The sequence below is a fragment of the Lepisma saccharinum genome, chromosome 2 (genome assembly GCF_977018435.1).
Source record: "Lepisma saccharinum chromosome 2, izLepSacc3.1, whole genome shotgun sequence".
Lineage (NCBI taxonomy): Eukaryota > Metazoa > Arthropoda > Insecta > Zygentoma > Lepismatidae > Lepisma > Lepisma saccharinum.
This window is the reverse complement of record NC_139230.1, coordinates 161,878,524-161,896,484: the sequence shown is the minus strand read 5'-3', so window position 1 is coordinate 161,896,484 and position 17,961 is coordinate 161,878,524. Positions and strand designations below refer to the sequence as shown.

Below are 17,961 nucleotides of genomic sequence, written 5' to 3'. Positions count from 1 at the left end.
GATCCCACCTTCCCTGCCGCTATGCGCGGTCTTGCTCCAGAGATAACCGGGACAGAGTGTAGGCGACAGTCTCAAATCCTTCCCTGCCCTTCATGGCGTGCTAACCCGTGTCGCACGCGCGGAAGTTCGACGCACAACTTCTGCTCTACCTTGATCCTCAACCGATAGTGCTGCTGGCATACTCGCGTTTAAACAATGCCCGTCTGCTGGGAATAATTGGCGACAGTCTCACGGGAATTCCTTTCGCAGCCCTCCCTTGCCAAGGCCGGTACGTTCACAGATGCCGGTGGTAAGTACAAGTATATGACCAATCTTTTGACGCAAAGAAACGAGGCTGAATTCTTTTTCTTATTCGATCACGGAACGAAGAGAAAAATCCCTACCAGTCCCTCAACCAATCACCACCTCGACTACTTTGTAAGATTTACAGCTCAATTTCTTGGAAACGTCTCTTTTTCCCTGTAGAAGTTCGGGCTCCACAAAGATTCACTCTTCTTATACGTGGGACTATTATCTTCTTTTTCGATCAAAGCTTGTATTATTTTCTCTTCGGCGATCGATTGACTGATGCCTTATACTTGTCCACTTAATTGGTTTAAGGTGACTGCCCTTCTGATGTGAATCCCTAATAGTTCCTTCGGATTTCTTCAGCCAATTGTGTACAGCTTTCAACAAAAACTGTTTCCTTGTTTAAGAGAGATTCTGTTTATTGCAGTTCGTATCTAGATTCCATTCTGCTCCGCCATTTCCGAAAATCGAATAAATCATGAAAGAAAATAGCTGACTCGAATGTTATATAAGACACGATGCCCTGTTATTATGTTGTTACAGGAACATATGAGAACATACATGTCCAGTTTATTAAACGATTTACCATGACTGAGTACGTATATTTATAATGAAATTAGATTATTGGGTTACATAGGATTGAACGTAACGTAGAGTTCTGTAGAAAGATGCATATCGCGCACTGGAACACGGACGATGCCAGGGGTGGGGGGGGGTGGACCTGAATATTCCTTTGCTAACCTGAATTAATTCAGGAAATACGTACATATTTGGGAAAATATGCTTAATACTGCTTAAATAAATTTTAAAAAATAGTGCATTCTGGGCTTGACCCCATGCATATTTTTATGAATATATATATATAATAAAGTTTGGTTTTAAGTCCACTTTATGCACTTTATAACTGGTCTACAGTTTAAAGTGGGATCCGAACTACTGTGCAATGTGCCTCAACCGGGTATCGAACCCGGAACCCCTTGATTACAAGGCGGAGATGTTACCACTACGCCATCGTATGAAAATTTTCGATGCTAGAATTTTTCTCGAATTATAGTTCCATAAGAAGTTTCACTATCCTTTGGCTTTATATTATCGTTCGCTGCGGGACGGCGTAGGTTCGAATCCGGCTCTGGTCGGAATTTATTCGGCCTACGTATAGGGCCGGTGGCAACCCACCATCGTGAGGAAATTGGGAAGCTCCAAATGAGTGAGCGGTAACCCGGTCGAGAAGACCTACAACGGCTGGGGGTTCGTCGGGCTGACCACCCGTCACCCCAATACTGGTCCAAGATCTCCACGCTACACCAGGTGACGGAGGAACAGTGTGGGAGGGAGACCAGCAGTCGGTAGGTAAGCCAAGGCCCTCACGGGCTGTAGAGCTATGGGTTATTATTATTTGGCTTTATATTAGTTTTTTTTTTTTTCAAAAAGATTACGAGAACCGCAGAAAAGGTATCCTGATACTTAACATAGGGCAAGTTTTCTTTTCGCTACTAGACTACGAAGTGAATTATTTAAGGACTTTATCAACGTTACGTTGCATTCAGGAACAAGCAGAAAAAAAAATTGCGGGCTGTCAGGATAGTGAGGAGCGTCTGGTGATAGGCACATTCCCACTGTCTACTGTCTAGTGAGATTCTAATCCTGAACCAACAGCTTGTCCCATTGTTCTTTCCTTCAGTGTGTTGTGCAGTAGTGAGGGAGAATAGGGTGCGATTAAAACGCTTAATTTCCAACAAGATGGTAACATGTAACTCACCACTCATGACTAAAATCCAAGTTGTTTTTTTACTGGTTTATTTCTAATAGTTTGTGACACCAAGATATCTACATCAGAGGCGCAACCACGATTTTTTGTCTGGATACCAAGATAAACGTGCCAATAATAATAGTGATAATAGATAATATTATTGGTGGTGGTGGTAGTAGTAGAAGTAGTATAGAAATAGTTATAGTAATAGTATCAAAGATGATGTTATCCTCGTAAATCATGCAAAAAGGGGGTAGAAGTCGGAGTTAAAGCATTTGTGTTGGAACAGACGATTTTAAATATTTTTCAACACGTTCAATTTAACATTAGCTAATAATGGAAAACAAACGCACAAACTGTATTTTTAAAAAAAGACAGAAAATGCATGACGAATGTAAATCATGTGGGCCTCCCCGATGGCGCAGCGGTATCGTCGTCGTCGTACTAAATGCATGTAAAAATGCTTAGCAGCAACAGTCTAAAGTCTGAAGTTCAAACCTTGGTTACTTCTTCTCTTTGTGGTAATTTATGTACAATACATTACAGAATAGAATGGCATTGCGAGCGATGCGATCAAGAAAATTTTTAGATCCCAATTTTTGCAAACTGAAAACAATATTGATTCAATAGGGCAGGGTGCGCCATGGCATTCTCTTTTCCATTTTTTTTCATTTAGATCGTTTGGCTCCCAGGGCTGACTCCCGCCGCCCCCTAGCTACGGCTCTAAACTTAAATTAGACTGTAACAAACGTAGAAATTGCGAGCGAAGTGAGCAAGAACATTTTACGAAATGTATTTTTATTTGTATAAAATTTGAAACTGAAGGGGCAAGTGCCCCTCTGTGCCCCCTGCAGGTTACCCAGGCTGTTTGGAAGTAAAAATGCAAGAAATATGTGAAAACTAATTCCATCTTGAGTATCCATTTGTCCTGTTACTCTTAGATTCTGCTAGTCATTTTTACTTCAATGTTTGCCCCCTCCGCTTTGCCACCATAGAATTGATTTCTTCCGTCCAAGGTTGGGGGGCAATGCCCCTTGCCCATCCCTTGTTGCGTCACTGCTTCATCTAAGTCGATCGACATTTTTCTTGTTCATTGCCTTAAATCTGTCCTCGACATTCCCTGTTTCAATCCTTCTTCGTACGACGAGCTACAGACCTGTTTCGTTTTATATTGAGTTAGTTAGCACTTCCGCTATGAGATGTCACTATTCAGAAGCTCCAGAGTATTAAACTTGCCATAATCACATCGAGATGGAGACATTGCTGCTATGTTGGCACAGTACTAGCTGTTTATCTTACAGCTCTATATAATAGAGTATAGAATCTGTGCTCGGAGCAGAAGTGTGTGCCAATTCAGGAGCCGCATGAGCATTTTTCTTGATTGAGTGATTGAATTAGGTTCTTTATGTCACTTTTCTGGCACTTTTGGCTAATCGCGACGATGAGGTAAAGTGATGATTAACCCTTAACTAGGCGCGCGGGGGTAAATTTGACCCCCAGGTTGGTATTTCTTAACGTCCAGGCAGAAGAGAGGGGGAAAGAACTAGGTAACTCAATCAGAGGAAAATGTAACCAAAGACATGGAGCAGAAAAGAAGAGAGAAGATGAGAGACGAAAAAATGGAGAATAAGAAACTTTTAATTTATCCCCCATAGATCTCCTGTCGCCTCGGTGACCGTACGCTTTAAGTGGTAGACTTTTGGTCTCGCCACCGAATGTTTTGTGTTAATCCCTGCATGAGTGTTTTGTGAGTGTTCTTTCAACAACTTCATCTAAGTATCACTCACCCTTATCGTCGCGATTAGCCAAAAAGTGACAGCAAAGCGATAAATTTTTAAAATTCTCACCAGGTCAAAATTTTCTCTAGCGCAGTTTCTGCCTTGGAATCAAATAAGACAAAACTTGAAAAAATGGACAAACTGATCCATTACTTGAAAATCTAAATTATTTGAGATTCCCCAAGAACATGTACAGTGCAATGAGAATAAATTGATAGACATATTACAGCGGTTTTACTATGTCAAAGTTAATTTGTTTATTGATTTGCTTTATTTTACTTCGCTTTTTGTGCCACTTTTGGCTAATTTGCGAAGATGAGGATGTGTCACGACATGATGAAATTGATAAATGAACACTCACAAAACACCCATGCCCAGGCCGGGATTCGAACCCGGGATCCCTGGCGTCGTAGCGCGATGTGCTACCTACTCCACCACGGGGGCCGGCTCAAAGCTAATTTGAAAGTGCTAATTCACTGTAAATGCACGTCTATAAGGCTCCACAAACGCCTTTTGTTATTACGTATTCCTTTTACTTCTACGTATCTAGTAAGAATTGCATATTTGAAAATATATTTCCAGTCGTGAACATTACACCGGCCTGCAAGGGTTTGGATGACTAGCAGATGATTGTTCTCTCTGAATAATTGAAGCATGCTGATTCCAAAAAATTAAATCTATTTTACCCATCACGTCTAGTTCTTTTCCTTTCTTTTTCTGGAAAATAACAATATATAACTTCCTTAATTTCACAATAAAATGTGTTATGACGATCTTTGTCTTAAGTGTCTTTATGTGTCTATATTTTGATTTTGTTTGTGGGCTAAAACTATATATTTGTCAAAAGGATTGTTCTTAGACATTAAAGCCTATCGAGTACTTTGTTTGCTCACAGGTGGCAGCTGTATATGGTACAGCTGACTGAGTTGCTCTTTGGTACCAAGAATACTCAATAGATGTCATCAGTTCACGGTTGACATCGTATTAGCATAATTAAGTTGTGTTTGTTGAACTGCTTATAAATGTTATTTGAATTCAAGGATTATTAATGTCTAAATAAACTAACACATCTGAAAAATACGAACTTAATTAGAATTTCGACATGTATCTGGACAAGTGCGAAGGAAAACATTGAAGGTTGGGAGAATTGAATCGTCTTCAATGAACTGTTAAAAAGAACGGATCGAGGAACTCATGAGTGTATCAGGAAAACAATGGAGGTTTGGAGAACGGAATCGTGTCCCAGGAATCGGGTAGAAGGAACGGAATCAGGAGCTGGTCAAGAGGAAGCATGGAGAATGGGCGTTGAAATTTAGCGAGCCTGAAGAATCCATGGAAATCGCAGTTATTCCTGGATTATAATTTTGAATTTGAATTTAAAATTTTGGGTGTGTCAGCACTAAGGCTATTTTGCACCCGTCACATTATACATGGTCGAGCCTCTTATCGTTACACAGAACAACTCTAACGTTGCATAACTAAAATCATAAAATATTAAAATCATCTGACGTTTGTTAAAAGCTGAGGCTGTAAAGGAGCACTCAGCACAAATAAGGACAAAACACAGGACAACACAAACAAAATTAAACTGGCCATGGGGCCAGTCGCCAGAGCCTCGTTAGTCTGCAGTCCAGGGTGTACTACGTGGAAGTGAGGTTGACTATGGGTGCACTATGTGGAAGGAGCACCCCTTACACCCCTCCTGGATTATAAGTTGATCAGATTAGCTCGTTATGTACGCTAAAGATTGCGAAGTGTAATATCCTATGAACATTGATGTGAACGTTCGTGTGACAATGGATATTTAAGCTGAAAACTGTCGTTACGGACTTTGGTGGGAAACAGTTGTGATACACTTTATTATCTTCCATCCGAGTGACAAACGTGAGATTGCACCTGAAATTTGGATAAAGTGATATATCAAGACTTGTGATATTGCAATGATTCGCGAATTCGCCTAACCGCAAAACGTGGCGGGAACATAACGCGTCGCGCAGCCATCTTGGGGAAAATTTGTTGTATAGTAAAAAATTTACGTAAAAGGACAGTAATTGCAATTTACTTCAAGTATTAATGCACGGTTCATTTGCATTCAATGTATAATTCTGTAAAAGGTGTTCAGTACAAAATTAAGCCAATTTAAGGTGGAATGTTTTATATGAAAATGTCACCTTTGTAAAGGAGATAAAATTCCTCACCTGCTAAAACCAGTTTTATTTGATTAATATTTGTGTCACGAAAATTTCTTTGAGAGTATCAAAATTGAAACCCTACTATGTTCTTCTTGGTGTAATGCTCCATTGACAGCCAATGCATTTACAGTGACTCAAAAAAGTATTCAACTCACCACAGGCCTCCCATGGAAACATGTACAACAAGAGGAAAAGGAACGAAGGTGAATTAATGTATTGCGATTGGAAAGCTGTTTGAATCAGGGAGTCGTAACGTACCCAATTTGCGTTACACGGTACGTTCCATTTTGTAGGAGGAAGAGTATGGTTCAGCTGCTGGTACCCATGGAACGTAACGAAATGCAATATGTTACAGACTGACGTTACAGAGAACGTAACAAAATGTATTATGGTAGATATTAACGTTATAAAGGAACGGAACGAAATGAGCACATTGGAACATAACGTAATATGCAATATGGTATATACTACCGTTACAAGGATACAAGGAACGTAGTAACGAAATGCATTGTGGTATATACTAGCGTTACAAAAAAACGTAACGAAATGCAACATGGTAGTAAATAACGGTACATAGGAACGTAATGAATGCAATCCTCCGTAACGGAACGAAGTGAAAGGCAATATGGTTAATTAACGTTACATAGGAATGTAACAAAATGTAAACCACTGTAGCGGAACGGAACAAAATGCAGTTGGGTACATACCATCTGCATAAGGAACGTAAATAAATTCAGTATGGTAGATGTTAACGTTACAAGGAAAGAACAATTCACAAATGTTTGCTAGTAACGTTATAGGTGCGTGACAAATATAATCTATTAAACATCAAGGAAGAAAAAGGAATAGCCCAAATCTCTTGCCATTCATTGGAACATTGCGAAAAATAACTCAGTATATTGTGTGGGATTAATGTTTCGTTAAAAATATGGTTGTTTGTAAATTAATGAATTTCCACCAGGGTTGTTAAAGGATCAGGAATTTTAAATCAATTCAATTCAGGTTCAGCAGGGAATATTAGCAAGCATAAATGGATCTGGACCGTAAAGAGCCTTTTTATGTTTAAGGTATTTAAATAAGTTCCAGGAACCTTTTTTCTGGATCAATTGAAATACGGCACAGGGTCCTTCGTTCCGGATCAATTTAAAGACGGTCTAAGTTCCATATTTGAAATGAAACAATACGCAACTTGGACCGAATTTACACTGTGATAGAACAGGTTCCGGTATTGTTGCGGAACCCAATAGAACCCATTAGTTGATGGGTTCGTGGACGTTTAAAAACCCTGATTTGAAAATTACATTTTTGGCTCGAAATTGAATAAACCTTCCATGTAGTGTAGAAATGAGTAGCCATAGGCGTGCGCACGAAGTCCAAAGGGGGGGTTAATGCCCCGCCCTAATCATGGACGTCTGCAGATATTTTCGACGGAGGGAGAAGCGAGGTATTTTTCCATGGGGCATATTACCCCGATAATAGTGTTGCCCCCTCAAGAAACACCACTTGAATTCGAAATTATCGCATTCCTGCATACCCATTATAATAATTAATGTAAATTACTATGACTGGAATCAAATTATACGTGTGAAATATATACTTTTAGCTGACATTCGTTTTCTAAAGGAGAGAGGTGGCCATCCGCACCCCCCTTTCAGATTTCCATGCCCCTATATTATTATACTTTAATCCAGAAATTTAGGGGAGAGGAATTTTATCGCCGGTTATTAAACTATATTATGCTCTTGAAGAAAATGAAGTATTTTTAAGCCAATGAAAGTTCACAAAACAACTACGGCTAAAGAAGGTGCAGTGGCGCAACCACAGGGGGGGGGGGAGATTGGGCCTCAACCTTGGACGGAAATCAATTCTAAGGGGTAAGGTTGCAAACATTGAACTATGGAAAGAAAGGTTGCAGAATCTAAGAGTTGCAGGACAAAACGATACTAAAGACGGATTTAGTTTTCACGTCTTTCGTGCATTATTTCTTCCAGACGGTCAAGAGCATCTGCAAGGAGGCACAGAAGGGCAATTGCCCCCTTTCGATTTATATCTTTATACAAATGTAAATAAAGTTATATAAAATTGTCTAGCTCGTTTCGCTCGCAATATCTGCTTTTCTTACAGTCTTGTCAATTTCAAACCCTTAGCTATAGTGGAACCATGAGCAAAACAACCTGCGCAGACCCACGACTCCTGTACACCATACTCCCGCTTGTAGGGGAGGGGGAGAGTGGACCATGCTTCCTTATGGCCCGAGGTGGAGGGAAGAAGGGAAAGCTGCGCGGGGACTTTTCGTCCCAAGGTTTTTTTCCTTGTGGTCGATGTATAGGGGACGGCGGCAGTCAGCCCTGGACGCCGAACGATGTAAATAGAAAAAAAAATGTAAAAGAGAATGTCATGGGCCTCCATGATTTTTTTGCGCCATATTAAATCAATATTGTTTTCAGTTTGCAAAAATTTGGATCTAAAAGTTTTCTTGATCGCTTCGCTAGCAATTTATTTTCTGTAATGCATTGTAAATTACCAGAGGGAGAAGTAACAAGAAGTAAGTACGTCAGACTATTACAAACAGTTGAGTCTTAAATGTATGAACAATTGTTTGGGGGAGAAGAAGCGCACACATTTCAGAGGCATATTTTTTGTTGTTTGTTGTGGGGCGAATGAATTCATTATGTAATGTATTAATATAGGCTATATAAATTGTGTACGTATAATAATAGTGCCATTATTACTACTATTATTAATAGTTTATCCAAGTACTCCCCCCGTAGACAAGAATTTGTGGTTACTCCTCTGAGGGGGTGCATCATTTTCTATGTAATTGAAAACTATCGCGCTTCGTTCTCTGGCAAATTTCTTAAAAATAAAAGTAAGGACATTTTGAACAGGACACTTAATAACATAATGGCGATGTCTTCCATTCCTAACTCCCAGGTGTGGGCAGACGTTGTAACATGCACTTTTAGTGACCATTGATTTCTACCATAAATTGCTACTACTAGATAGTGAACATAGAAGTGCATGTTTGGACACACGCCAGAGATTGTGCTTATGGCAATGGTCATCGTTAGTGCTCGAAAGTTGATGTGTGTGTGTGTTCAGTAGACTTTCAGCTATGCAATTGCGGGCGCGCACTTATGTGTGTGTAACAAATTTACTTTGTTTTTATATAGTCTTGTGCAACGTACGCATACTGTACTTTAGCGAGGACAAGAATTTACATGACCCCAACTCAGCCATGCAAAAATTAAACTTTGATAGTTATTGGAGCCCATTTTAATATTACAATTGTGGGTTCAGTATTTTTGAGGTATCGATAAGACATGTGGAACGACTGATTCTAACAAAATGAGTCAAGTTCAAAAGATATGTGGATGCTATTTGTCATCTCCATTTACATTCCATGCTGTTACACGGGATGATTTGGTAGTAGAGTGATTGACTATTCGGTTTCCATTCTTCAAAAACTCATTGTCCAGAACATTAGAAAGTAACATGCTGATTTGGATACACACACAGGCAGACACGTGCGTCCATCAAGGTAATTAATGTACATTAATTTGCATTTGCGTGCGTCTTTTGATAATTTATCAGATTCCATGCAATAATTACTTAGACAAGATAATGACAATGATGTTGCCATTTTTTGATATTTTATTAAGAGAATTTTATAACAAGAGAACTAAACTTAACCTTAGGAAGTAGCGTGTTTGAAAAACAAGAATTGATTTTAGGTTACATATTAGGAGGCTAACAGTAACGTCTGTTATTGAGTGGTGTTCCTGAGTAATTTGCTCTAAATGTTACATTTTGAGGTACATTCTAAAATGGCTGTCAAATTTATCATAAAAAATCTAAAAATTTACACTAATCTCTCACAAAGAAATAGATATCATGGGAATTAATACAATAAAAAAAAATTAGGATTTGTTCACCAACCAAGGAATAACAATATTTGCCATATATTCAACTCCCTACAACATCGAAGCTCAATTTTTGTTAAAAAAATGTAAATATACATATATTTAAAGTATGCATTCGTACTGTATAAGCATAAGAATAGAACGGAGGTTCTGAAAAGTATATATTGAAACAGTTTTTAAAATTTTGTTGAATATCTTTATTATTCTCAATCATTCCAAGGTAAATTCTAAAACAAGGAAAAAAAAGACCTTATTACTTAAAAAACTAGAGAAATTTTGTATCTTTCAAAACAAAGCAAATACACTGTCATTTCCTTCAGGTGTCAATTTAAAACTAAACAGAATTCCACAAATTTGACATGAATAAAAATATACCGTGCGTCCATTTCGATCCGCAGCCGAGAGATCGGGAGAAGCGCGGCGGGCGGCGCTGGCGGAGATGCCGACACCTGCGGCCTGAAATGCCCGCCCATTTCTACGGACATATGCAGACATCCACACAAATATCGCAAAACGAGCACTAACCTGTGTTATAAGAGTATGGTTTTAATTTTAGTAGCTTAGTGGCTGTATGTGCTGATGATTTTGACACTCCCATCTCCTGTGAAACACGGCGTAGAGGTTTGTTTGGATAACTTTCTAACGCTGCCCCAATTTCATCGAGTCCATCGAGGAAGCTCACGAAAACCATTGACTTTTAATGGTTTCGTCGGCAGCGTAATCTTGATACAGTGTTGCACATTCGAAACCTCCAAATGATCCCCATCGACACAAAACTCTTTCAAGGATATAAACTTAAGCAGGACGTTGCTGGTCAAAACTATGATTAAAATGTTTTATTATCTGTGACTCTTATCGTCACTTCTAAAGCGTATTTTTTTGTGTATATAATTGCAGAACTTGGATGAATTACAGATGATGAATTATAACCCAGGTTAGTGCTCGCCTTGCAACATTTATACAAATGTCTGGACATGTCCGCAGAAATAAGCGAGCATTACAGGCCGCAAACGTCGGCATCTCCGCCAGCGCCGCCCGCCACGCCTCTCCCGATCTCCCGGCTGCAGATCGAAATGGACGCACGGTATTTCATACTCTTGTATAACATCAGTATATCTGTGCAATTTTGTGAACAGGTAAGACAGCTACTCAAAACTAAATGTATTAATTACTAGGAAACATTAAACAAGTACGAGCAAAATTGTTCTTTTAATTAAATTACTTCTTATGGAACCTCTGAAAAGATTTTCTTTGGTTACAGCTACTTATGTATAATGAACTATAAGATCACAAAAAAAATCAAGTAATTATATACATTATTAATCTAGACAGTAATATTCCCCACATTTTCAACATGTTGTACAAGATCTTTCTGTGGTGTATCATTGGATTCCACAAAGTTTGCTACAATGTTTGTAGTCAATTCTGTGCTGCTATTTCTGAGATTGCTTTTTAATGAAGATTTAGTTAGATTTTTTTTCATGAAAATATAATTATTTCTAATAACAAGTATGTCATCAATAATTTCGGTTGCCATATTACACCTGAGTGGGTTTAGTATGAATTTCAGAGATGAAAAGAGTCTCTCGACACTAACTTGTGTTGCAGGAGTAGAGAGAACAATACAAGCCAAAATGTACAATTCGGGACAACTTGATTTTCTAATTTCCCAGAAATTTAGAACATTTTCAGTCCTTTTCAGTCTTCGAGTTGAAACAAAGTAAGTGTCCAATAATGACGCAATATTAAACTTTGGTGCAGATATGGTATTCCGCCGCAATAAATCTTGTTTCTTTAAGTAGTTTGTGACATGGTCACTGTCATCATCTTCAGTGCTGGAATCTTCTTGTTTCTTTACCTCTCCACACACTGATAAGGATTTCATGTGTTCAAGTCTTAACCACAACTTCTGGAGATACACCTTCGCCACATGGATGTTTTCTTCACTTAAAACAGAAAAGTACCTGGGATCCATGTAAATAGAAGCAAGAAATCCTGGATACTCAAATAATGATGGAAGTCTCTCTTCGTTATTGACATATAATGCTTGTTTTTCTCGTTTGTCCATGCCCTCTACTATGTGGCGTGCAAGGTCTGTGTTGATTGTTGATGTTTTAAGGCGACACTCCAGCCATATCCCGTAGAAGTCGCCAAGTAGAAGCTGTTCTTCTTGCAGCCTCTTTGTGGCTACTTTGGCTGGTTCCAGTGACGTCAAAATAGCCTCAATATATATCCAGTCTTCTTGCTTTATTTTAACTTGCTCTTGATAGTAATCCCCTATGAACTTTTTAAGTGTAAAAAGTGACTGGAGCATATCATTTGTGCTGTTCCATCTTGTCGGGACATCAAGGGATGGTACCGGCAGTGATTCTGCATTCAATTGACGCCGTGCTGTAGGCGATCGTAAGACACGGCATGCTGCTTGACATGTCACAATAATATCCTTAACTTCAGGAATGGAATTGAGAGCATCATTCACGACTAAATGAAGAGTATGCGACGCGCAACGAACGGATTGGAGACGATAATCTTTACTCGTCAATTCCATTTCAATATCTTCATCTTCGTAAGTGTCTTGAGAAATATTAGACATCTTTGTTTCTTGATCTTCCCCAATAAGTTTCCCGGCTTTAATCATGTTTGCTCCAGTGTCTGTAGTTAAACTATATATATTCTCCACGGGCACATTATACTTATCCAGAATGTTCAACAATTCGTAACGCAAATTGCTACCTGTTTGAGACACAAATAACTCTTGAACTGACAAAGTACGCAATTGGAGAGCCCCATTTACAACAAACTGGACGTTGACACCAAAGAATGATCGTCCATTTTTCGAAGTAGAATCAACTTTTAGATGTATCAATTTTCCCTCCATTTCGCCGCGTATTGTTTCTCTGATCTGCTGGGCCTGACTGAATAGCATGTTCCGTACACCTTCCTTGTTCACGATAAACCTGCAGAGAATAAAATTTGCTTTAATCCTTAATTGATAAGTTGTTTCTTGATTTTTGAAATTTTCAAGACATTTGTTTCAAACCCAAAATAGAATTAAAATTCTTAAAAATATTTTTCAAATAGTATGAATTAATTATATTATCAAGCTTTCATCAACTAGGCAAATGCTACAAATATGAGAAAGCAGAACACTTTTTTGGTGAAAGTGAAAAAGATTGTTATTTAAAACCATAATAGGTTAACCTCTATCAGTGTGTCTAGAAACTAACGCAGCTTGCATGCAATAAACAGTGTTATTTGATGCAATCAACGCTCTTTAGTAAAGTTTGAACTAATGAGGAAGTTATAACACCACCCTCCCTGGTCACAGCACTGGGCTTTGGCAATAGGTCTTTTTGCTTCATTCAGATATACCTAAGGCTGTGAAAAGGATATATGTGACACCTATATTTTTTTTATTTTCTAAAATATATTAACAATAGTATATAGGGGATATCTAAATAAGTTGTACTGCATGCTCAGTTCCATCCAGCACTGGAAAGCTACAGAATGTTAGCATAACCTGTCTCTAGGCATATGGAGTACAGTGAGTTTGTTTTGTCTCTGCGCAGAGTTAGCACGTGATATGGGACAGATGCCGGCATTTTCGTCCCGTAACGTCTAGCATGCAGACAATTATACAGTATTTATATTACATATTCCGACCTAACCTGTGTTATAAGAGTTTAAAACGAACGCACTGTATATGTAACAACTTTGTAAAATTGAGGAAAATTTGACATAATATTTGAAAACTTTATATTAATTAGTTTTGTTTGAGTGTACAAAAGTGTGTTAAATATCATTTGATGAAAAAATGTGTCTCATACATATCAGTCTTCAGAAAATTACTTTTCCAGACAGTTATACTTAGTTTACTTATTCAAAGAGTAACTGTTGCAGTTGAAATTACTCATGATTATGTCAGTGAGTAACTAGTTTTACAGTTATGTGAAAAACTAACTTAACGTAATTGCATTCCTTCTAAACATTGTAAGGATATACAGAACTCTCTACCTTCATTACATGAGGCTGGATCAATAAAATCAATGTATTTGAAGTAACCTGAAATGAATTTCTAAGGAATTCTAACTAAAGAAGGTAGCTGTAACCGTAGCAGAGTTTCATTTTTGCAATAGATGTAACTTTATGACGTTACTTTTACTATTCTTGAAGACAAATTTTTAACTTTAAAATTTGTAGCGTTGGGGGAAAAAGTTAAATTTGGCAACACTGTTTCAACTATGGGCTCCCGCGTAGCCAAATTATTAGTGATTTAACATTTGGCGCTAGCGGTCCAGGGTTAAATTCCTGGTGGGAGCCCTCCAAAATTTCAGTCCTGCCCAGCTACGCGAGGACAGTAGTTGAGCTAGTTAAGGAGTGGGTTCTGTCTTGAAAGCCAGAAATAGCTGCGATGGACTATGCGCGGACCAAGCGTCATCCTTTGAAAAATCAGCTTAGAGTTGTTGGCATTTGAATAATTAGTCTTGTTTGTATACGTCAAATTGATTTAAGGGCCTCTCTCTTAGAGGGGTAGTTTAGCTTCCAACTATTTCTTTTCTGGACGCTTTTGTTTCCTTTTTTTTTCGGAATCTCCTACTAAGGCAAGAAAGCTGGGCTTCGTTCCATTTTGAATTTAGGACATCCACGCTTTGTTGCAATTCGTCATTTCTAGTTGCTCATTAAAACTTCAGTGTTTGGTTTAATCTTGATTGTTGTCATAATATTACAATGCGATGACATACCACAGACATAAAATCCAAAATAAAATTTCTTAAATATTTATTTTCTTGTAATTAATGATCATTGGGTGTGTTCAATTTTTCGCAATAAAATATCCAACAGAAAGTAACTGCAAAAGTAAGTTATTCTTTAAATTGAGTAGCTGCACCGAACCTACTTTTTGAACCAAGCAACTGACTCTAGTAACTTTCCGAACACTGATTAAGACTGTCCGTTACTAACAATGAAAATAATTTCATTCGTATACAATGTGAACATACTAAGGAATACATGTAAAGGACAATCTGACGACATTGATGAAAATACGCACCTGTCAGAAGCTGGCATCGCTTCCAAAAGAGGATTCACTATATCTTGAAATGCTTGGTCATTCATCAGTGAAAAAGGACGTCCGTGCTCCGAGATGAGTCGGATGCAAGACTGCCTGAGGATGTCTGCGGTCATCTTTACATTTAGGAGAATATTGGCTTTCGGATTACTAGAGATAGCATTTCTCATTTTCTTCTTCTGCAGAAATGACAGCTTATCTTGATGCCTCCGCTTGATATGTTTCTCTAGGTTACCACTATGATCTCCCTATAAAGAAAATAGTTTTATTCATACTGAAAGAATTAATATCAAAGTAAAATCTATGTGCGAGTTTGTGTATTCGTACAATATACCCATATACGTAAATATATGGAGACCACTAACTGTCATTATATAACAATATGCTTAATGTATGGAGATTAGTCACAAATTGGAATCCCAGCACTTTTTACGCCTGATTAAAATACTATAGAATACCCTACACATAGTGGACCTTCCCCAATATAAAATACGTCGAAATTCTTGAACATGGGGAAAGCTAGACTACAATGCGTGTGGAGAATTTACAGGACAACGAGCTGGAGGCAACTATAGAGGGGGGCGTGGTGATAAGTGACAGAACAAGACTAATTTGCGGTATAAGCTCGCCTAACTTCTAGATAAACTCTACAGGTTATAGGGAGAAAGTTGTGCTTATGGATTTTGAGATTTTGGGAAAAATTGAAAGTCAATGATTGGGATATGCATTTGAGTTGATTTAGTATATTTTACTTCGCTTTTCTGCCAATTTTGTCTAATTGCGAAGTTGGGGATGAGTGATATGATGAATGGGCACACTTTTGCTCTTTTTACTATAATAATAGAACAAGTAATTTGATTTTGAATTTTAAAAAAGGATGCAAAGATTGCTCCAATGCAAGAACAATGTGCGTAAAAACTTTGTTCAGTAAAGCCAATTTGTTCAGGCAAATTTGCTTTGAATTTGTAATGCTTAAGTAATGATAAGTAACTTTTGTCAATTCTAGGTAATTTTGAACATTTATAGTAGTTTTCTGAAGATTTTTTGTAGAGTTTGACATTTTATTAATTGAATATCTTTTACCCTTATTTTTCAAATTTTGTCATGTGATAATGTCCTCTTGCTGACTGAAGTAAACCTAGGACACACTGCTTTCAGTATCTTTCAGTTCTTTCAATGAGAGTATAGAGGAGCTTTTCCATGCTGATTTCGATGCATAAGTATTAATTACTAAGCAAATTATCCACCATCGCGTTTGTTCTGTTTTACCCAATGAGAGTTGCGAATTTGAACAAAGCGCCAGACAAGCAACTGAATCTCTACACAAGCATTTATTTCTCAAACACACGCACGATGCAAGAAAAAAAATTAACAAAAGTAATCTTTGTCAATTTCCCACACGATACTTGTGTATCGTACTGTACACGTCTTTACTAGCAGACAATCATTTTTATTTTAGAATCTCCGTCAAGTGTTTATTGATCATATTACTTCAGCTTTATTCTGAAAAGCCATTGCAACTTTTGTCTTCTGTAACAATACAACATAAAATTATTTTTTAAAAAAAATGATTTTAAATCTCACGTATTTGCCAATTCTGCATTAATCTCACTGCTGCTAACAGTGTGTATTACTCCATTTTCCGAACAAGTTGTAGTAAATTTAAACATTTTACACTTATCCATTAAATTTATCAAAAATTAACTCATCAACTGTTAAGGAATTAATAACAAATGATATATTTTTAAAATTTTATTTTTAGGTCATTAATTGCTTCGCCCTGTTATAAACGCTATTTCCTTGATATTAACCAATTACTGCAATTCAATCCTGGACATATTGGACACCCATTCAGAGGTGTGTGTTTTATAAACTACAACCCACGGAAATCTTTCCTGAACCTGATATTTTGTCTTTCCAGTAAAGTCACAATTTGATCTGAAATATTTTCATACGTTCAGTTTTGGCCCGCAACGCCATCAATAAAGCATTTGGTTTCTGACGAAATATAATGTATGTACCAAATGTAAAATTTAACTTACCACTCCATCAAATTGATCAATTTAGTCCAATTTTGCATATACGAATTAAAATAATAAATTTTACTAAACAATTCAAGTGATGGAATAAAGGTCCTACTTGGAATGTTGGTATGTAACCATCCTCCGCAATTTTATATGGATATACTAGCTAATGGATAGTAGGAATTTCCCACGATTGCTCTCTCCACGAAAACAGTCCAGTCAAAGTCTGAGCTTCCCCTTGTCTCCTCCACACCCCTGGTCCTACAGGGTTGCCACACATCTTAGCTGCTCAGTCGACACTTCGCGCGTTGTACAGTGGGATCCATGAGTATTACCGTGCAAATTGTCCATCACCATGTTAGTGCATTTTATTTGACCCAATAAGAGCTTCAAGAATTAAAAGAAAACTCAAAACAAGCTGTTGACAACTTCTGCACCAGTATACATAAAAATCCATCGCTTAAAACACATAGGATGTACGAGAAAAATAACGAAAATAGTCGGACAATTTGCCGAGCAATATTAGTGCATCGCACTGTACGTATGCGGTTGATTGCGTCAGCTGAAATTGTTGCTTATTGGTAGAAGAGGCATATATTTTTGGTAAATAATACAAAATTTCGGTACAATTTTTGGTTCAAATGCGCTAAATAAAATAAAAATTCGTTGTTATAGCGGTGAAAAATCTGATCAAAAGTGGTGTATAAAATGACAAATTGAATATAATCCTAAATTTGATTAAAAAACTGCACTTATTACACAAAATAAGTATATCCCTTATAGTACATTCGTAGCATATCAGTTCTGTTGGAACGCTACGCATTTATGTAGTTACGAGAGTATTAAGTCTATTCTGTATAAAGGGGTCAATTTATGCTTCTCAAATATTTACAGCAGAATTAATCATTTCTCCGTGAATTACCTAACTCAGGATATTT

The 17,961-nt window shown here is 37.6% G+C and overlaps 1 protein-coding gene across 1 annotated transcript in view; it reads right to left on the bottom strand.

The window, feature by feature from the left end:
• Nucleotides 1–15,115, bottom strand: part of LOC145983734 (uncharacterized) — a 59,792-nt gene extending 44,677 nt beyond the window's left edge. The window contains exons 1-2 of the mRNA XM_083116784.1: nucleotides 14,982–15,115; nucleotides 11,896–12,888 (exon numbers count right to left, since the gene is read on the bottom strand). Of these exons, the coding sequence (XP_082972910.1) occupies nucleotides 11,896–12,888; nucleotides 14,982–15,115 (1,127 nt within the window). The remainder of the gene's footprint in view (nucleotides 1–11,895; nucleotides 12,889–14,981) is intronic.
• Nucleotides 15,116–17,961: the final 2,846 nt, after the last annotated feature.